This window comes from Myotis nattereri, assembly GCF_964212035.1.
Source record: "Myotis nattereri genome assembly, chromosome: 3".
Classification (NCBI taxonomy): domain Eukaryota; kingdom Metazoa; phylum Chordata; class Mammalia; order Chiroptera; family Vespertilionidae; genus Myotis; species Myotis nattereri.
The window spans coordinates 124934352-124956644 of NC_138077.1; the positions used below are offsets into that span (position 1 = coordinate 124934352).

The 22293-nt window shown below is 45.2% G+C and overlaps 1 protein-coding gene across 2 annotated transcripts in view; it reads right to left on the reverse strand.

The window, feature by feature from the left end:
* Window positions 1–429: 429 nt before the first annotated feature.
* The window catches only part of LYRM4 (LYR motif containing 4), a 132105-nt gene continuing 110241 nt past the window's right edge, over window positions 430–22293 (reverse strand). For both annotated transcript variants that reach the window (XM_081086228.1, XM_081086227.1), the window contains one exon: window positions 430–868. In XM_081086228.1, coding sequence (XP_080942354.1) covers window positions 800–868 — 69 coding nt within the window. In that variant the 3' untranslated portion in view covers window positions 430–799. The remainder of the gene's footprint in view (window positions 869–22293) is intronic.

Sequence of the window (22293 nt, forward strand, 5' to 3'; positions counted from 1 at the left end):
GCAGTGCTGACAGCAGCACTCCTTGAACTTCAGAGGCCCTGCAGTTACCTCCAGTGTTAGACTGACCATTCTGATTCAGAAGGTTTGGGGTGTGGCTTGAGCTTCTGCTCCCAGGCGGTGCTGATCCTCAGACCGCTGAGCTGCCAGGGGTGGAGTGCCTTGTCTCTAGGTGTGTATCCACCTGCCTGCCATCCCTGTGGTTGTGTTGGGCCTAGGGATCAACTGCAGGGTGCACCTTCTGCCCCCAGGCCCTGCTCTCCTCCCTGCTGTCCCCCAAATCTCTCCTGGTGCCTGGGCTTGCTTCCACAAAGGGAGGACTCAGCTGAGGGTTGGAGCCTCCCTCCTGGCACTCCCACCGCCCTGTGCAGGACCTGCAGCAGCAGGAAACGCAAATGCATTAATCAGGATGAGTGTATCTGGGTAGCAGGCTTAGGGAGACAATCCTGTTTATTGTTGAGGACTAAGAAACAAAGTCTGGAGATGCTCTGTACAAGTGGCGATGAGCTACTAAAGAGGGGTGGGGTAGAGAGGAGACACAATAACACACAGCATTATTCTAAGTGAGCACCAGCTCTTCATTCTAACACTGAACCAAGGAGAGACAGCCACCCTTTCCACTAAGGTTGCAGGAGAATGGAAACCTCACTCAATTTACTGTATCAGTTCCTACAGGGCAGGCTGAGCAAGAGGTTATTATTTTAAGCTGATGCAAGAAGCCACTCGTGGTCCATTGGGAGTCCCAATCGCAAGCACAGAGTGAGTGCTGGAGGTGGTCCACGGTTGCTGATGGTGCTGGTCTTTAGGTCTTGGGCTTCTCCTGATTCTCAATGATAAGCTTGTCAGTCGAATACAGTTGGCCAATGTGGACCTGAAGGCAAAGAACAGACAGATCAGGAACCAGGGGATTCCATAGCTGTGAAGGGTCAGAAAGAATATTTCTAACATTTAAATGCAAATGTTTGCCATCACAGGGCCCTTCTCTGCTGGCCACCACACTGTGGGGTAAAGGGCAGTCACCAGATTTGCCTCTGTGCATTCCCTGCATACTGGAGCCAAGCTGGATGTACTGGCGAACTCATGGCTGTGCAGTGCAGATAGAGAGACAGGGCAGGGATCTTTCTTATAAGTGAAAGGCTGGTCGCCTACAGCAGCCAACAAATAAACATGTGTTGGGTGAAAGAGCCATCAAACCCTCTAGGAGGCCTGGGAGGGCAGCCACAGCCCCTGATCTTTGGGTAGATAGGCAATGAACACCTACCATACTGGACACAGCACTTCGGTTAATGTGAAGACGTGATTCCTCCCTCAGAAGCTCTGCATTTAGGAGCAGAGGTAGACGAGGACGGAGATAGCGGCCCTATGAGCTCGTGGGTGCTGGCAGAGGGCAGCACGCAGGACTAGAGGAATGTTGGAGTAGGAGCTGGGACTCAGCCTGAGGGAGTTAGGGAGACTTCCCTGAGGAGATGGGTCCTAAGCAAGGGCTCAGGAGTACAGTGGGAGCCAGAGGAGGGGCAGGAAGCACATTCCAGATAGAGGGAATGGCCCCCACAGAGCAGCTGGTGTGAGGCACCTGATGCATTTGAGCTTATGGAGAATGTCAAAGACAGCACTGGCAGTAAGTGTGGATGGGGTGAGGTAGAGGAGAGAGTAAAAGGTAAGCTAGGGCCAGGCCATGGATGCCGACTCATTCTGAGGAAAATTTTTAAATGTTAAAACAGAAGATGGACTTAGATTTGTGGTTAAAAATCATTTTATCTCAGTGTGAAGGCAAGAGCCCAGCAAGAGTGCAGATGAGAGATAATCTGGCTTGAACTAAGGAGGTGATAGAGTATAGAGGGGAGTGGGCCAGAGAATTACTTGGGTGACATACAAAATGGGGCTCATCAATAGTAAGATCAAGAACGACGGGTGTAGATATGATAAGAATCACTACCCGCATTTTTTTGGTGAGGAAGGAAGGCTCAGAAGTCAATCCACAGAGGAACAAAGATTTGAAGCTGAACAGTGCCATCTCCAAAATGCTGCTCCTCTACAGTCCCCAAACCCATGTCACCGTAACACAGCTATAGTAATCACACACTCTGGTGAAGGGGTACAATAGCATACTGATTAAAATTTGAGGTAACCACACATGCAATCTGGGTCTGCCCAACATCCATCTCTCTTTTAAAATGTGTGTGTGCATGTGTGCGTATGTATACAAACACACAATATTTTAATTTGAAATCATAACTTGCTTTTACTAGTTAACTTTGAAGACTTTTTAATTGATTTTTAGAAAGAGTGGAAGGGAGGGGGAGAGGCAGAGAGAAAGAAACACAGATGTGAGAGAGACACATCAATTGGTTGTTTCCCACACGTGTCCCAACCAGGGCCGGGGACTGAGCTTGCAACAGAGGTACATGTCCTTGACTGGAATCAAACCCGGGACCCTTCAGTCCATGGGCCCACACTCTATCCACTGAGCCAAACTAGGGCCCCATTAACATAGTTTTAACATAGTATTTGTTTCTCAGAGTCCAACAGTAAAGGATGGAGCCTTTGGGGGATAGGTGCTCTCTTGCAGGAAATGCAGCTATGATATGGTGACCTCGTCCCAATCAGCTCCAAATGAAAGGCTCCAAAGAAAGTTGCAGAATGAAGATGAGGGGTGATCCAAGCTCAACTTTTAAGGAACTTTAAATAAAAACAATCCTTCAAATTTATAGTCTAGTTTGGCAGAAGTAGATTTTTTAAAGTTACATTCAGATATGACACTTTTATGGCTGGTGGAGGGTGGGTGGGAGGAGAATTCAGATCTTAATGTTAATGATGTTAAGAGGGCATACAGATTAATATCTTTTCACCTCCCCCGGCTCTGTGGTCTGATAGTATAGTTGGTCCTCTGGTGGCCGCCCGCCCTCTGTGCACTAACTTTTCACTGACTGCCATGGGCCTTGTATCTTCAGTGTCTTTGCTCCACCAGGAGCTACTGTACCAGGGAAGACCCACTCAGTATCCATTGAGCAAAAGCCCACCCACCCTTTGGGCCAGTGGCTGAAGCTTCTCTGGGTCCCCTCTCTGTCTCCTGAAAACACTTACTACACATCACCCATTCGACACTGGTTTGGCCTTGTATTGTCACCATCTGTGTGCCTGTCTCAGTCCTCGGCACGGGCATCAGTGATGATGGGCAGTAGGAGAGACTGAGTTGCCCCATAGCATAGTTTAGGACTGTGCCAGACATCTAGTTCTAGATCCTAGGTCAGTGATGGCGAACTCATTTTTTTGGTTGATTTTTGTTAAATGGCATTTAAATATATAAAATAAATATCAAAAATATAAGTCTTTGTTTTACTATGGTTGCAAATATCAAAAAATTTCTATATGTGACACGGCACCAGAGTTAAGTTAGGGTTTTTCAAAATGCTGACACGCTGAGCTCAAAAGGTTCGCCATCACTGTCCTAGGTCATACGTGACCATGAAGAGCTTGGTGGTGAGCTCCTAGTGGAAACATGGAAACGATAAAGGCAAGGCAATAAACAGAGTGACAGGACCATTTACTGTAACAATAATGTTCACCCATGGTAAGCAAAATCAAATGACTTAAATTAGGCCCAGCAGAAGAAGGTTGAAAGTTATAATCCAAGGTTATAAGGAAGCGGTTCTCAACCTGTGGGTCGCGACCCCTTTGGGCGTTGAACGACCCTTCACAGGGGTCGCCTAAGACCACTGGAAAACACTTATATAATTACATATTGTTTTTGTGATTAATCACTATGCTTTAATTATGTTCAATTTATAACAATGAACTGGGGGTCACCACAACATGAGGAACTGTATTAAAGGGTTGCGGCATTAGGAGGTTGAGAACCACTGTTAAGGGATTAGCCCAGAGCGATTACAGAAGAGGCAAGAGAAAAATATTCAGTTCACAAAGGGCAGGAAATATCAAAATGTTACCTCAATGAGACCGAAAAAGATGAGGAGTAATGAGGCCTAAGCGTTTGTGTAACAGTTCTGTCGCATTTATTTGGGCTATAAAATGTGCCAGTACACATCAGGGGGCCAGCTGGGGATGGATGCCACAGTGCTAATGACAGAACATGTCACTTCTGAGCTGCAGGTGAAAGCAGCTGGATGGTCAATAGCAGTGAGGAAGTGCAATTAGCAGCTTTAATTTACTAGTATAGTCCCTCCAGAATCCCATATTGGCTTGCATCAGAGTATTACCATGCATAAACTGGTCATTAAAGCTGATCACACTTCTATAAGCTTTAGGAGCTGGCATTAGAGTCCAAGGAAAATACACAGATTACCCAACTGCACGTACATGGATGACTAGATGGCCTAGAAATGCTTATGAGCTCTGAGACTCATTAGACAAACAACCTGCTGGGGGAAGGAGGAGGGTCCAAATAAATAATATTTCCTACAATGTTTCAGGTCTTCACTGCTTACGCATCTGAAGCACAGAGCTGCCTCCTGAGCAACACACCTCAATCTGGTTTAGACTTAGGAGCTGGGCTCAATTGCCAGGGGTTGGGGTAGGGGGGCACAGCTTCCTGTCCAGGAAGGGCCCAGCAGAGTCCTGTGTGAGGAGGTGCCCTATATATTGAAAGTTATGGGGGAGATGTGGACACCTGGCTTTGCTTGGGAAGCGCTAAGGGATAGAGTGTCCCTGCTCTCTTCCCTTTCTGAGGGTGGGGAAACCACCCAGCAGGGATGATTCCTCATCTGATGGGGGCAGTGCCAAATCTGGCATTGTTATAATTATACTAGAAGTCCGGTGCATGGATTCATGCACGGGTGGGGTCCCTCAGCCTGGCCTGCACCCTCTAGCAATCTGGGACCCCTCAGGGGATATAGCAGTGTGCAAAGCAGCAGGTGGCTAGGGAGGAGCCTGAGCCAGGCCGGGTGCCACACCGCTCCCACTCATCCCAGCCCTGCTGTGCCACTGCTGCTCGGTAGCGCTGCCGTGGAGGCGGGAGAGAGGCTCCTGCTGCCACAGCTGGTGACCGTGAGCCAGGCTTCTGGCTGAGTGGTGCTCCATCTGTGGGAGCGCACTGACCACCAGGGGGCAGCTCCTGCATTGAGCATCTGCCCCCTGGTGGTCAGTGTGCATCATAGTGACCGGTTGACTGGTCGTTTGGTCGCTTAGGCTTTTATATATATAGACTATTACTACTAAAAAATAATGATAATGATGATGAAAGTAAGAGTAACCCTTAAATTGTATTCCAGACACTGTTCTAAGCATTTAACTAAATCAATTAAAAGCATTTAATTCTTTTAATCTCACAACAACTTTACAGGAAGATACCATTATCCTCATCAATCTACAGGCTTTTACATGCAAACTCCATCTTTGGTGTTTACTCTCCATATTTGGAAAGAGTATAATTTCTCAGATGGACTTACCCTTCCATGTCACAAATAAGAGCCCACTGTCTCAGTGGATCACACTGAAAATATGAGACAAGACAGTCACAACAAAAACACACCTAGACATAACATTAATAAGAAATGTGTATGATGTTTAGAAAAAAAAAAGATAAAACTTAGAAATATAAAGTAAGTTTGAATGGCCCTGGAAGGTTTGGCTTAATGGTTAGAGTGTCGGCCCTTGGACTGAAGAGTCATGGGTTCGATTCCGGTCAAGGGCACATACCTCAGTTGCAGGCTCGATCCCCGGCCCCAGTTAGGGCACGTGCGGGAGACAACCAATCGATGTGTCTCTCTCACATCGATGTTTCTTTCTCTCTGCCTCCCCCCCGCCCTTCCATTCTCTCTAAAAATCAATGGGGAAAAAATCCTCAGGTGAGGAAGAATTAAAAAAAAAGTTTTAATGAAATCAGAAAATGCAATGTTCATGGGGAGACTAAATCATAAAAAATGTAAATCTTTTGCCAAATTAATTGATGTTTAACACATGATAATAAAAATCCCAGTGGGACTTATTGAGAAAATGACTTTAATGTTTATTTGAATGAATATAAAGCCACTTTGAAAAGGAAAGTATTAAAGCATTTTTGAGATACAATTAAAACAGTGTGGCACTACCTCAAGGGAAGAGAAATGAATGGAATAGGAGAGTTAGAAGCCAGACCTCCAGGTACAGAAGTAGTTAACACACAGGGGTGTGAGGCTCAGCTTGAAGATGCTCCAGGAACTGGAGCACCTGTAAAGTCTCCTATGGATCTCTGTGTAGCTGACATGTTCTGCTCCATAATGTATTTATGCTCACGTTAGTGTGGAAATGCTACCATAAGCTGTCGAGTAACCCTGGCCTTTCCATAAGATGCACTTTATTTATCCAGCCTTGAGTGCCTCCTTACAGCTGGCTGAAGAGGCAGATTTTTAAAAAAAATATGTTTTTATTGATTTCAGAGAGGAAGGGACAGGGAGAGACAGATAGAAACATCAATGTTGAGAGAGAATCATTGATCGGCTGCCTCCTAGGCACCTCATACTGGGGATCAAGCCCACAACCTGGGCATGTGCCCTGACTGGGAATCAAACCATGACCTCCTGGTTCTTAGGTGGCCACTCAACCACTGAGCCACACTGGCTGGGCATGAAGAGGATGGTTTTTAAGGTGTTAAACTTTCCTAAGACAACTATACTTGATAGGGGCTTTGAGGAACCCCTAATTCTGTGAGCCACCAATATAATGAATCTTTGATGGTAGGACTTCAGCTTTCGGTGACCTGCCAGGCCACATGTTCTGCCTGTTGCATGGGAGGTAAGCAGACTTCTTTTCTGACCCATAACCACGTCGACAGCTTTCCATGCCATCTGCAATCCACACTGCACTTCTCTCTGGCGAGACCCTTGGGTGGAGTTGCCGTTACAGCCTTGCCACAGTCAGGTCACCTACTATGACAAACATTTTCCAAGTAGACCAGTTTTATCATACTTTATGTGCCTAGTAATGTTTAAAGAAGCAAACTGAAATAGGGACACATGAAATTATATACCCCCCCCACCCCACCCCATTTAGCAATAACAGATTTTATAAAACCTAAACTTATAAGATCTTCCTCTAAAAGTAGCTCTCAATGTGCATGCCTTTTTTCTTCCTTGAATCCAGTAGCCTAAGTTGATTTAAAAAATGCTTACATAGAAAGATCTTACTACTTTTAATTTTGACATTATTTTATGCCATAGAAGAATGCCTAGTGTGCAAACTAGATCTCTGAAAATTCTGTCAATAACTAAATGTGCGGGGAGAGGAAGGCCAGAGAACCCAGGAGTGGGAGGGATGGCAGCTTCCTCTCCCCTCACACACCCCATCTCTGCTCAACTCTGCAAGCCTTGAGTGTGAGACACTGGATGTTCCCAACGTGGGGGTGCCGGTGAGGAGCTGACCGTTCATTCCTCTGTGACATTAGGGCAGAGTGATGAGCAACTCCCACCTCTTCCCCAAATCCCACCTGAAGTTAATAATCAATGTGTTTCATCATTGCTAGCAGAGACGAGAGGAGGCAGATGCATATGTATGTACCACACATTGGTGTCCATTCTTGTCCAGCGTCATTATTAACAAAGCCTTCTCTCACTCTCAAGGGTCCTGGTTTGAAGAATAAATTATGTGGTTGCCCTAACGCTTATCCACTGTTGTCAGATTTCTAGGCCATTCCGTTGTTTTCTGCATGAAAAGATGTTCAATTAAAAAAAAAAAAAAAAAGCCCACCACGTGATGGCCTCTTTCTTTCATATTCCGGGCCATTGGAGTGAAGGAAATCAAAGCATTTTAATGAGTCCCAGAGAACTGTGGCTTCACAGGAGCCTGAAATCGTGGGCAGCCGGCAGGGGTTCCCATTCCACAAGCAGACTTCCTTTGTGAAGAGATACACATGTAGGCGGTGGTTCCGAACAAGCACTGGCCCAGGACCCCAGGGCCAGCTGTCCAGACCCCAGGAGTTCTCATCAGGGAGGTGAGGGTGGGCCATGCTGTCATCACTCCCTTGCTCCTGATTGCACCCTCAGTGAGAAAGAGCACTTAATCCAAGAGGTTCAGGCTGAACCTTCATCATTATTATTTTATAATTATTGTCAGTATGTTTTCTTTTGCAGTGGGTGAATATTAAAACAAAACAACACAACGAAGGTAAATATTTACCCACCAGGTGTACTTTGGGTGCAGCTACAAGACCAGAGTAGGGAGGGAAGTGCCTTCATACCTTCTAATGTCCCTCTAAGATGCCTCACTGTTAATGAAGGCCAAGGATCCCGTCTTCCTACCCTCTGCTACCTGTTCTTTAGAGGTTCTGGGCATGGTGAGTGATCTCTACCTGCTGGTCCAGACCACTGTTCAGGGAAGGCGGACAGTTATACAACAGGAGACAGGTGCCGGCTGTCCTCCCACGGCACTCACACATTCTCCCTCCCCGTCCTGAGGGCTGGGTGCAGAGCTGGCCATGAGTCCCCGGGGTTGGTTGTGAAGCGTTGTATAACAAAGGCTCTGAGAGGCGGGCGTCCAGACACACCAGCACATCGCACTGGATGTCCGCAACACTGCACTCGGTCACCAAGCCCTTCTTGGAACTGGGCAGAACTCAGGACCCAAACATTACATCAGAATGACACCTGGCTCTTCTCCAGGATGGTGGGAACAAGAGCCCAGGCAAAGTGCCAGATGTGCCACCAAATGTCAAGCTTTTGCACCGAGCTCAGGACTGCAGGTCACCAAAACCACAGCAGCAGGCCAGACCCGCATGGCTATCATTAGTTACCAGGGATTGCTATTACTGGGGGCTGCTGGACCAGCTAATGTTGGCCATATATTTATCACCTGCCCAGGGAATAGTGCTGACAAACTTTCTGAGAAGATCAGGCTGCTTTGTGCTATTTTTCCCCTTCCAGGACACCTTCGCTTCTGGAGACTTGCGAAATGACTATATACCATTTGGTTTTGCTTTGTCTCCCTTGTTAGATGATGAATGGCAGCAGTGCATGTGGTTAGTACGGAGCAGTCACCCACACTACCTTGTTTTATCTGACATGTTTTGTGTGTGTGTGTGTGTGTGTGTGTGTGTGTGTTTTAATTTCAGAGAGGAAGGGAGAGGGAGAGAGAGATAAAACACCAGTGATAAGAAAGAATCACTGATCGGCTGCCTCCTGCACACCATCTACTGGGGATCAAGCCTGCAACCTGGGCATGTGCCCTTGACTGGAATCGAACCTGGGACCATTCAGTCCACAGGCCGATGCTCTATCCCCTGAGCCAAACCGGCTAGTGCTGATCTGACATGTTCTTGACTTTGTGGGCTTCCAGGTTTGGGGACAGCATCATTTTAGGTGTCTGTCACCATCACAGATTCACCATTTCCAGAGCAATGAACACAGCAGATCCAGAGTCAAGGTTATGGCACCGAAGGGGCAACACTCAACACTGAAAGCAGCTTCCAGAGTACAGACCGGAAGCTGCAAGCCTAATTTTTTTTTTTGTTTGTTTGTTTGTTTTTTACCTTTAGGCCTGTGCAATATGCTGATTTACTGGCCTCTTTTAAAAACTGTCCAGGATGAATTTTCGCTTTTGGTGTTAAAAAATCAGGAATGAGCAGCTGCCTCTGATGAAACAATGAGTATCTCCTCTCCCGCTGTGCTCACACCTCCTAGGCCCAGAAGTCTCTCTCCAACCACCACACACTCAACACTTTGTGGCCAATGCCACAGCTGGCGGCAGCTGCCTACCTCCACTTCATGGGCTGATGTCATCAAGAAATGGTGGAGAACAACCGAAACAGCAAAACAAACAGGGAGACACAGTCCACACATTCTCCTACAACTTGCCCTTTTTCAAGCCCCGTTTCACGTTCAGCATCTTTCTTTTGAACAGCTGCCTTGGATTCCTTTGCTCCCATCCCGGTGGGGACCAGGGACATTAGAACAGATGGTCAGCAACATCCTTACTTTCCCAGGGCTTGGGAGCCTTCTGGGGATGACAGTAAACCTTGGACAATGTTGGGGTCTGACATACCAACATCTCTGATTAAGTGGGCTCCCTCCTGTCTCCCCCCTGCAGAAGTCAGGTTGAAGAGCACCAAAACGGCCATGAGAAAAAAACACCATGAAGCAGACACCTGGCAGGGCCTCTGAGGGAGCAGTGGTGCAGAGCGCTCAGAAGCCATGCGGGGCCAGCTCCACCCAGCACACACTCCCTACACACACGAGCCCAGCGGCTCTGATCCCAGGAGCCCTCTCTCTGAAAGAGCGGTTGTGGAAAGTGGGAGGGAACTGGGACAGCAACAGTCATCAGCAGTGATGGGCAGTAAGTGTGGGTAGTCGCTGGCCAGGACCTCTGCTTCGTATGACTCACCCCCGACCTATCCTAACCATGAAGCTTTAAGAGAGTCACCATCTGTCACCGGACACCAAATTGGCAGGGTCTAGAGACACTTAAGTATACCTGAACGGATGCATGGGGATTTTCAGAACTGTCTGGGGGAGGAGCCCACTGAAAAACAATGTCCCTGGTGGCCAGGGAATAGGGAAAGCTCATGTTCAGCCCTGTGTAGCAGACTTGTTAAAACGCTGGATGACTTCCACAGGCTGGTAAATGACATGCTCAGGGACCCTCCCTTTGTCACTCCTCCTCCCTCCTCCAGGATGCTGGGACCTCACACTTAGAGTCCCCTCTGCCCTTCCCCCCAGGGGTCTGGCTTGGTGGTTGCTGTCCTGTTCTGGTTTGACCAGCTTTCACATCCAATGGTCACTGCCTATGCCAGACTGCTGGTTAAACATTCTGGCTATCGCCTGGGGGATAGGGACTTCGGAGAATAAATTTGGGCTATTACTGAAAAGGCATGCATTCCATAGGGGAGATGTAAAGACTGCTGAACAGGATGGCCTGCATTTTGCTCTAGGAAGTTATTCTGGATGAGGGAGAGAGGGAGGCCAGAGTGAGAGCCTGAAAACACAAGGGTCTGAAGAGACACTTGGCTGGGCCTTCTCTTTTGGCGCCAGCCCAGTGTGGCGGCTCCTTACTATTCCTCAGCGCTCAGGGGTCAAGGACAGGGCAGGAAGCTTTCTCTCCTACCGAGCCCGCCTCCCTGGCTTACACAGCCGTACACAGCCTTAGCACTGTCCCTGAGTACCTTCCGATGGAATGCCCAGGAAGCAAAGATTCAATTGCGGAGGGGCTCTGATGCCTCGAACAGAGGCACCAAAGTCAGCGTCAGCACGCCTGTTCTGTTCCACAGCCGCTATGCTCACCAGTGTCCTCTACCACGTAAGTGACAGGACAGACTTGCCACAGGTGGGTGCCGCCCTGGGGATGAACTGAGCAGTCCCTACATACCTTGCTGAGGGCGTCAGCAATCAGGAAGTCACTCCCTGACACTAAGTCCGTGTCAGGGAGTGACTTAGTCCTCTGAATCACAAGCTGCAGACACTCTGCCAGCGAGCAGGTGGCTCTCTGCCCTGGGGCCTGCTTTCACTTGCCAGAGAGCAGGGCAGGCTGCAGCAGTAGGTCTACGGGGCCCAGGACAGATTACCTGGGAGCCTGGTCCTGGACCGCCCTCCACTGCCCCATTCTGGTGCCCGCTGGCTTCCTCAGGGAGGAGGTGGGTGGGAGGAGCTCCCCGCAGCTCCACCCCGACTCCCGCCCCCAGGAAACGGACACAGTGGAAGATGTGATGTACAAATAACAGCTTTCCTCTAGACAGGGGCTATTTCTTTAAGTGCTCATTTTTAACTGCTAAGGGGAAAGCACAAGAAAATTCATCTTCCTTCCCCCAACTTTTGCCATGGCTGATTTTAAAAAGATCCTGTGACCATTCTGTTCTGTTAGGGCAACTGCAATCTAGCAAGATGGGCCTTTACTTCACTTTTATTTGCTTATATAAAATCATACTAAAGCCATTTTATTAAGACTATGACAGCCTGGCTGGTGTGGCTCAGTGGTTGAGCGTGGAATCAGGGATCACCATTTCTAGTCAGGGCACATGCCCAGGCTGCAGGCTCAAATGCCAGTGGCGGATATGCAGGAGGCTACTGATCCATGTTCCTCTCTCTTCAATGTTTCTGTCTCTCTGTCCCTTTCCCTTCCTCTCTCTCTAAAGATCAATAACTAAGTGAATTTGAAATCTCTCTATTAAGAACACTGGAGAGGGGTTCTAGGACTGGGAGAGCTGAATATACTATGCTTTCCCTCCACTAGCAAATCCAATCCCTCTGACTCTCTGAGAGGCACAAAGCTGCCAAGGCAAGCAGAGCAGCTGGTAGTGAGGAAGGTCTTGGGCTGGGGAGTGGGGTGCTGAGGGGAGAGTTCATGGGAGCTTTCTAGGAACCAAGCAAGGCCTGTACACCAGCACTGGGGATTCTGGGATGAAGACTGGCGAAGGTCTGTGAACCCTGGGAGTCTGGCTGACACTGGCTTCTCCTAAGTGGACTTTATTAGTCAAGGAGGGGCTAAAGAGCCGGCTGGTGCTCCCTGTTCCTGAAGCTGAGATTGCCTAAGGCAGCGGTTCTCAACCTGTGGGTGTGACCCCTTTGGGGGTCGAACGACCCTTTCACAGGGGTTTCCTAAGACCATTGGAAAACACATATATAATTACATATTGTTTTTGTGATTAATCACTATGCTTTCATTATGTTCAATTTGTAACAATGAAAATACATCCTGCATATCAGATATTTACATTACGATTCATAACCGTAGCAAAATTACAGTTATGAAGTAGCAACGAAAATAATTTTACGGTTGGGGTCACCACAACATGAGGAACTGTATTAAAGGGTCGCGGCATTAGGAAGGTTGAGAACCACTATATATGTGTTTTCTGATGGTCTTAGGCGACCCCTATGAAAGGGTCGTTTGACCTGCAAAGGGGTCACACCCACAGGTTGAGAACCGCTGGCCTAAGGGAACCTGGGAGCAGGAAGACAGGCAGCTGCTGCCACTTCTATCCCATAGTCTCCCATGAATAGGGAACCCAGCCTTTCATCACTTATGGAATCACAGCCATTTAGGGCGCTCTAACAGCCAGACCTGAACCGCAGTGAGATGACAAAAATCACAGTGCACCAAAGGGAATCGAGAAGCCAGAGAGAATAATATTGACCCAAGGGGCTCCTATGAAATACCGCTGCTGGGCAAGGGGGACAACAAGTAGTCACAATAAGAGCATTTAGAGAGGCTCAGGGGGGACAGCTAACACAATGAGCATAGCTATGGAAGTTATACATGTAGGGAAATACAGTGTTTTGATCGGAAAAACAGGCATCCTTTTTCAAATAATAGTAAAACAAAGTATGCTTCTAATGGTAAACACCAGGCTACAGAAGACAATCATCAAGGGCACAGAAAAGTAAAGTTCCCAAACTAATAAAGAGGGAAAAAAGGAATGAAGAGCTATGTGATAAAACCACCAAAAATAAAGAATGGAAGAAGAGAAAGTAAACTATAATAAATAATAGAATGACATGGAAGCAATAAAACCAAGTCTATCAGCCATTCTATGAAATGTGAGTGGACTAACTAAGGTAGATAACAAACAAAACTCTAACAAAAGTGATAAAGGCTGAAAATCAAGAGATAAGATATGCTAGGCACATTTTTGGGGAAAATACCAGTTTATATTAACACTAGACAAGGCAGAGTAGAGTCTAACAGCACTAAATTGAATAATGAGCAACATTTACAAAAAAGATACAGCAGTCATAAACTTTTAAGCAGTAAGACAGTAGCTAAGTATATAAAGCCTGAACTATTTGAAATGAAAGGAGAAATTGCTAAAAATAAAATTATAGTGGGGAGCTTTGATATTTCTGTTTCAAAACTGAATAAAGCCAGTACATTTAAAAAGGTAAAGATATGGAGGATTTGCATAATACAATAAACTAAATACACACAGATGTATCTTAAAGGAAATATAACTTGCCCATAAAATTTTTACAAACAATAAGCATTAAAAAAATTGGTCAAGGACTTGGCCAAAGAAAATATAAAAAAGTTTTCCATTTCTTAGGTTAATTTACTTAAAAAAAAAATCTTTTTATTGATTTCAGTGAGGAAGGGAAAGAGAGGGAGAGAGAGAGAGAGAGAGAGAGAGAGAGAGAGAGAGAGAGAGAGAGAGAAAGAGAGAAACATTAATGATGAGAGAGAATCATTGATCAGCTGCCTCCTGCATGTATATTTTCTACTGGGTGTCAAGCCTGCAACCAGGGCATGTGCCCTGACCGGGGAATCGAATCATGACCTCCTGGTTTATAGGCTGACGTTCAACCATTGAGCCATACCAGCCAGGCTAATTTAATTTAAAAAATTTTTTTTAAATTAGCTGCCATAGCTTTTGTTTAGAGCATACTCTTAATATGTAATCATTAAAAATTACATTGTAGAAAATATTTAATTACCTAGAAAATAATTGTTGAGTGGGGGGGAAAAAAAGCAAGATATAAATCATAATTGAGAGGCAATCATTATTATGCCTTGGCCTCAAAACTTTATCCCTGATTTATATCTTTATCTTCAACTAGTTATGGACTCCTAATCTACAGATCAAGATTCATTAGCAGATTCTAACTTTTAACCTAATTTAACCCCAAGCAAGTTTCCATGGTTATACCCAACTCTGTGGCTTTTAGGACACCCCATAGTGAAGAGAGAAGGCATTTTTGCATCTTATTTCTGCCACTCTGGGATTAAGTTTGAGGATCACTTGCTTTACTAGTTAGCAATACGTATTTTGGAAAGTAACATTTACTGGACATGTGCCAGGACTACATTCTTTATTTAGTTTCTCACTTAACTTTTACAAGTTACTCTATGTAATACTTAATACTTACACCCATCTTATGGATGAATAAATAGAATCAGAGAAATTTAGTAACCTATCTACATTTCACAACTGGTAAATGAATTATGGAGCTGACATAATCCACTCTAAGTCTTCTGGCTCCAAAACCTACAAGCCTTAAAAAACTATATGTATATATCCGCATCTAAGCTTTATTACTTTATTAGAGTTAAACAAGTACATCAAAGGTCAGGGCATGAAAGCGAGGTATCAAGGCCAGCTCCTTGGTTGGAGATAAATCTAGAAAGTGGTTGGTGAAGGGAATTTAGGTCATAGTAAAATGTACCTTTTTACTATAGCACACTTCCTCTGAGAAAAGTGTTTGCTGCTCCTTCTAATTAACATCTTAAATGGAAACCCATGCCATTCCAACAGCAGATCCTGTGGTCACTTAGGCTGGGCTACAAAGGCTGAGAAAGACGGAGATGTGATGTCCAAGTTTAATTTGTAGTTCTGCTTCAGGCGCACGTCTTTTCAGAAATGAAAGTTCAGGGTATTAACTGTGTAATGCTGAGGAAAGAAAATCACAAGCCATCCACCTCTTGGATCACATAAAGAACTTAGCTTTGTGAAGCACCATGGGGAGCAACAAGCCACCTGCCCAGTGTTTTTGTTTATTCAGATTTTGCCAGAAAAGGAAGTTGGCAGAAGCAGAGGAGAACTAGAAATCCCCTCTACATTTAACCTATTTGCAACTCTGCCAAAGCCGGAGCCAGCCTCAGCTGTGGCCTGATCCGAGCTCATGGGAAGCGAATCTTGCTGAGGAAGTGGCAACTTCCTTCCTGAGGTAGGAGGGGCAAGCACTGTTGAGATTCTATAGGACTAATGGCAGCACAAGCCATCACCGAATTAGAAACACGAGAGAAAGTTCACTTCCTTCCCTGAGGACTCAGTAGAAGTTATTTGGCCTCTTGCCCCTAGGTTTTCTGGAAAAGTGGCCAGGAGAGAACCCGAGTCTGCTTTGGCAGGGTGCAAGCACACACACATGTGCTGGGGAGCCTGAGGGCCGCTCACTGCGAAGCTACCATTTCATGGGCTTTTTTTACCGTTGGACACATCTAGATGGCAGTTAGAAAAGAGGCCCTTTTCTCTCATATTAAAAAAAAACAACACAGGTCAGTGCAAGATGATCTTTTTCTTCACAGCTTTTCCAAAATTTTATTTTCTACAAGAAGACAACATTTTGCATAACCCTGGGCAGCCAATTTCTGACAGCATCTGATTTCTGATAGAAGCTGAAGACATAGCTATTCCCTAGAACAAGTGAATAGACAGGGACAAATTTAAATATATCACACCATGCCCGATTGGCGTGGCTCAGTGGTTGAGCATCAACCTATGAACCAGGAGTCACAGTTCAATTTCCCGTCAGGGCACATGCCCAGGCTGTGGGCTCAATCCCCAATGGGGGCATGCAGGAGGCAGCCGACCAATGATTCTCTCTTATCATCGATGTTTCTATCTCTCTCACCCTCTCCCTTCCTCCTGAAATCAATAAAAATATATTAAATACAACCACCACCTATGAAGAAGGCTTGAAACCCAGCGTTGACAGTACACTAGCATCTCTTGGAGAGCTTAGAGCAGCGGTTCTCAACCTGTAGGTCGCGACCCCTTTGGCAGTCGAGCGATCCTTTCCCTTTCACAGGAGTCGCCTCAGACCATCCTGCATATCAGATATTTACATTACGATTCATAACAGTAGCAACATTACAGTTATGAAGTAGCAACGAAAATAATTTTATGGTTGGGTCACAACATTAGGAACTGTATTTAAAGGGCCAGAAGGTTGAGAACCACTGGATTAGAGTATTCTGATGCTTAAACCATTTCTAAGAGATTATGATTTACTTGGTCTAGGTCAGTGATGGCGAACCTATGACACGCGAACTCATTTTGGGTGACACGCATCGACAGAGACAAAAACTTGCATAATTCAAATATTTGTCTCTCGCAACGGCCAGAGTTGGGCATCACTCGAGTAATAATATTACTCACGTTACTCATGATCAATAATGCAATTCTACAACCGGATGTAAACATGTACATTGGTGTTGCATAGCAAAGATACATAGTGAAAACATCCAAGATACATTGTTCCAATATTGACATTAATATAAAAAGGTTACGAACTGTACTATAAAGAGATTAATCTTTACTCATGACATTTTATTTTTACTCGAGTGACAAAATGCCCAATTCTGGAAACGGCCTCATTATTGTCAACATGTGCCTCGGGTAAGCTTCCCGTGCGTTCGGGTGCATTCGGCAAATGGACGCACTTGATCGCCATGTTCGTTAGGATACAGGAGTGGGAGGGTTAGAAGAGAAAGATATACAGTGCAACAGTGCTCAGCGAGACATTCTGCATGTCGGATCATTGATTACAGCACCATATATTTGTTGGTTATACATACTATCTTTGAATTGTTTTGCACCAGGAGTCAGTGCAACAACACTGCAAAAAGTTAATAGGTAAGAAAACGATCAGCCTTTTATAAAAAACGCTGTGATTTATATTTATTTATTTTTGTAGCCTTGTGATGGAGAATCAAAAAAATAAAAAATAATGCCCTAGCTGGTTTGGCTCAGTGGATAGAGTGTAGGCCTGCAACTTAGGGGTCCCAGGTTCGATTCCAGTCACGGGCATGTACCTTGGTTGCGGGCACATTCCCAGTGGGGAGTGTGCAGGTGGCAGCTGATCGATGTTTCTCTCTCATCCGATGTTCCTAACTCTCTATCCCTCTCCCTTCCTCTCTGTAAAAAATCAATAAAATATATTTAAAAAAAATAAAAAAAAAGCAAAATTGAATGATAAAGGAAGTGGAAGTAGCAGTAGCTGACCCTTTCAAGACATATGGACCGAGATGTACGGGATTGTCGACAGAAACAACAGATCATTGTGCATACTGTGTAATGAAATGGTAGTAAGCAGGACGTGGAATGTAAAGAGACATTTTGAAACTAATCATTGTCAGCTCTTGAAAAAAAGTATCGATGAAAGGAATACATTTCTAGGCAGCTACACCTCTATAAAAGTCAATCAAATTCCATCATTAAATTTGTAAGATGCTCTACAAATTTAACATCAGCAAGTTACTGTATTGCTCACTCCATAGCTCAGCATGGAAAAGCCCTCAGTGACGGAGAATTTATTAAGGAAACATTTCTAAGATGTGCACCAGCTCTATTTCACGATGTGAAAAATAAAGATGATATTATTAAAAGAATTTCTGAGTTACCACTCAGTAGAAATACTATCAACGACAGAATAATAGATCTTAACAAAAACGTACAACATCAATTAAAAAAAGACTTAAATAGTTGTAAATATTTTTCGATTTCTCTTGATGAAACTACTGATGTCACATCAAATGCTCGGTTGGCCGTTATTGCTAGATATTCTGATGGGATCACAATGAGAGAAGAGTTGATAAAGTTAGAATCAGTGCCAATAAGTACATCAGGAAACGAAATATGTAAGGTTGTTATAAAAACATTCAGTGACCTAAACACTGATATCTCTAAAATTGTGTCAGTCACGACAGATGGGGCACCAAATATGGTGGGAAAATATGTGGGATTCCTGAAATTGTTTATGGAAGCTATTAGACATCCATTGTACCTTTTCATTGCATTATCCATCAGGAGGTATTGTGTGCCAAATCGGGATTCTCAGAATTGAATGATTTAATGTCAGTTGTAACAAAAATTGTGAATTTTATAGCTTCTCGACCCCTTCACAAGCGAGAATTTTCTGCACTTTTACAGGAATTTGATTCAACCTACAGTGGACTACTGTGATCCACATTAATAAAAGACAAACATGCAAACTGACCATACCTTCACTATGCCTTAAGCCACACCCACCAGCCAATCAGAGCAACTATATGCAAATTAACCCAACCAAGATGGCGGCCGACAGCCATGGAGCTGGAGCAAGCAGGAGGCTTGGTTGCCCCAATGATGGAGGAAGCCAAGCTTCCCAGCTGCCGCGGCCGGCTCTGAGCTCCACTCAAAGCAACAAAGTTTCAATTATAGAAAGTAAATAAACCCCAGATACCTGCTTTCAGCCTGCTGTGGCCACGGAGCTAGAGCAAGCAGAAGGCCCATGTGGCCGGCTGAGCTCTACTCCAGGCTACAAAGTTTCAATTATAGAAGGTAAATAAAAAATAAAAATAAAAAAAGGTGAGGCTGGGAGCTTCCGTCGCTGGGGAGGCTTGGCCAACCTGAAAACGGTCCTCAGCCCCTCACCCAGACTGACCAGGCACCCCAGTGGGGACCCCCCCCCCCAAAGGGGGTGTGGCCAGCCTGAAAATAGCCATCAGCCCCTCACCCAGGCTGGCCAAACCTCCATGGGCTGAGGGTCCCCACTGGGGGGGGGGGGGGCTTGACCAACCTGAAAACAGCCATCAGCCCCTCACCCAGGCTGGCCAGGCACCCCAGTGGGGATCCCCACCCTAAACAGGGTGTGACCAGCTGCAAACAGCCATCAGCCCCTCACCCAGGCTGGCCAAGCACCCCAGTGGGGACTTCCACCCTGAAGGGGTGTGACCAGCCTGCAAACACCCATCAGCCCCTCACCCAGGCTGGCCAGGCACCCCAGCAGGATCCCCACCCTGATCCAGGACACCCTTCAGGGCAAACCAGCCGGCCCCCACCCGTGCACCAGGCCTCTATCCTATATAATAAAAGGGTAATATGCAAAATGACCCTAATAGTAGAACAACTGGGAATGACTGGTCACTATGATACACACTGACCACCAGGGGCCAGACGCTCAATGCAGGAGTTGCCCCCTGGTGGTCAGTGCGCTCCAACAGCAGGAGCTCTGCTCAGCCACAAGCCAGGCTGATGGCTGCCAGTACAGCGGTGGTGGAGGGAGCCTCTCCCGCCTCCTCAGCAGTGCTAAGGATGTCTGACTGCAGCTTAGGCCTGCTCCCCGCTGGCAAGTGGACATCCCCCGAGGGCTCCCGGGCTGCCAGAGGGATGTCTGACTGCCAGCTTAGACCCAATCCCCCAGGGAGCAGGCCTAAGCCAGCAGGTGGTCATCCCCTGAGGGGTCCCAGACTGCGAGAGGGCACAGGCCAGGCTGAGGGACACCCCCGAGTGCACAAATTTTTGTGCACCAGGCATCTAGTGTTCAATAATGTGAGATGGCTTAGTTGAGGTAAAGTACTTGAGCAATTTGTGGAGTGCTTTGAAGAAATTATGGTATTTATTGAGAATAAGGATCTGGCAAACTTTCCTCCGATCAATGATCATAAGTGGGTCAGCAATCTGATGCTTTTTACAGATCTCTCTGTTCATATGAATGAACTGAACTTAAAATTACGAGGTTTTGACAAAAGTATTGACGTTATGTTTGGATACTTCAAATCTTTTGAAAGTAAACTTAAAATTTTCAAGTGAGATATTGAAACTAAAACTTATAAGTATTTTCCTCGGATAAAAAAATATTTCGAGCCCTGGCTGGTTTGGCTCACTGGATAGAGCATCAGCCTGGGGATTGAAGAGTCCCAGGTTCGATTCCGGTCAAGGGCATGTACCTTGGTTGCAGGCACATCTCCAGTAGAGTGTGTGCAGGAGGCAGCTGATTGATGCTTTTCTTTCATTGATGTTTCTAACTCTCTATCCCTCTCCCTTCCTCTCTGTAAAAAATCAATAAAGTATATATATTAAAAAAAAGTATTTCGAGAAGGCCACTACCACGAGTGTAATGGAGTCCATACTTATGTACCAGAATATAGTAAACTCGTTATTTGAACAGTTCAGTGAAAGATTCTACCAATTTAGAAGCCTAGAACAGACCATTAAAATTATTAAGTATCTGGATGTAGTTGTTTACAGTACTTTGGAATTAAAGGATTTCCAATGGATGCAAATTGACAATTTAGAGATGCAACTTGCAGATTTTCAAGGTAGCATTTGGACTCGTATTTGTCGACTTAAGGTCAAAACTTAAAAATCTGGAATGAAATCATTTGAATAATGAAGAAGAGTGCAACTACGCACAAGAAATTTTGAGTGCTTGAAACAGAGTACCTGACACTTTTAGCGACATAAAAAATCTAGCGATGGCTTTGCTAACAATTTTTTCATCAACTTATTTTTGTGAGACTTTGTTCTCAGCATTAAATAATATTAAAACGAACAAAAGAAACTGGCTAACAGATGAAGTTAGTGGCGCTTACTTGTCCTTGAAGTGCACCAAGTATGAACCTGCAATCGAAGAATTAGCAGACAAACTTCAGCATCAAAAAAGTCACTAATTTCTAGTTTTCGTACCATTTGATTATCATTGTTTTTATTATTATTTTTTCCTAAATGTACATTGTTTTTCTGTTTTTGTTCATTTTATACATATTTTTTGGTTGATTTTTCTTTGTTAAATGGCATTTAAATATATAAAATAAATATCAAAAATATAAATCTTTTTTTTACTATGGTTGCAAATATCAAAAAAAAAATTATGAATATTTCTATATATGACACGACACCAGAGTTAAGGTAGGGTTTTTCAAAATTTTGACACGCCAAGCTCAAAAGGTTCGCCACCACTGGTCTAGGTTGTGGGTTATATGTCAGAATTGTTTTAAAAAAATGTGGTAAAATACAAAACAAAATGTACTTTAAACCACTTTAAAGTGTTCAATCCAGTGGCAGCAATGACGTTCACAACGTAGTACAACCATTACCACTATCAAGTTCTAAAAATTTTTCATCGCCCTAGAAGGAAACATCATGCCCATCAGGCAGTCACTCAGGACTTATCCCTCTAGCCCCTGGCAACCACTAATCTGCTTTCTGTCTCCAGGGATTCTCCTTTTTGAGGTAGTGCATATAAATGAAACCATACAATATATGGTCTTTGTGTCAAACTTCTTTCTCTTAGCATAATGCTTTAGGCTCATCCAGGTTGTGGCATGTATCAGTACTGCGTTAATTTTAAGGCTGAATTCTATTGCATGGGTATTCCATATTTTATCTACTCTTCAGCTGAAGGGCATTTGGTTTGTTTCTACCTTTGGGTTATTGTGAATATTGCTGCTATGTACTTTTGTGTGCAAGTTTTTGTTTGGACACCTGTTCAGTTCTTTTGGAGTGAAATTGTTGGGTCATAAGGTAATTTTACATTTAACTTGTTTAGGAACTGCCAAACTGTTTCCACACATCAGGATTTTTATTTTATAACTAGAGGTCCGACGCATGAAATTCATGCGCGGATGCGGTCCCTAGGCCTGGCCTGTGATCAGGGCCATCTTCCCTGGCAGCCGGCCCTGCCCCCCACCGCCACCCACCCCCAATTCCCTATTCACCTTCAGGCGATTGGAGCCTGCCCCCACGGGGAGCCTAAGCTGTCACTAAGACAGCCTTAGTGCTGCCGTGGAGGCGGGAGAGGCTCCCACCATCGCCGCTGTGCTCACCAGCCGTGAGCCCGGATTCTGGCTGAGCAGCGCTCCCCCTGTGGGAGCGCACTGACCACCAGGGGGCAGCTCCTGCAT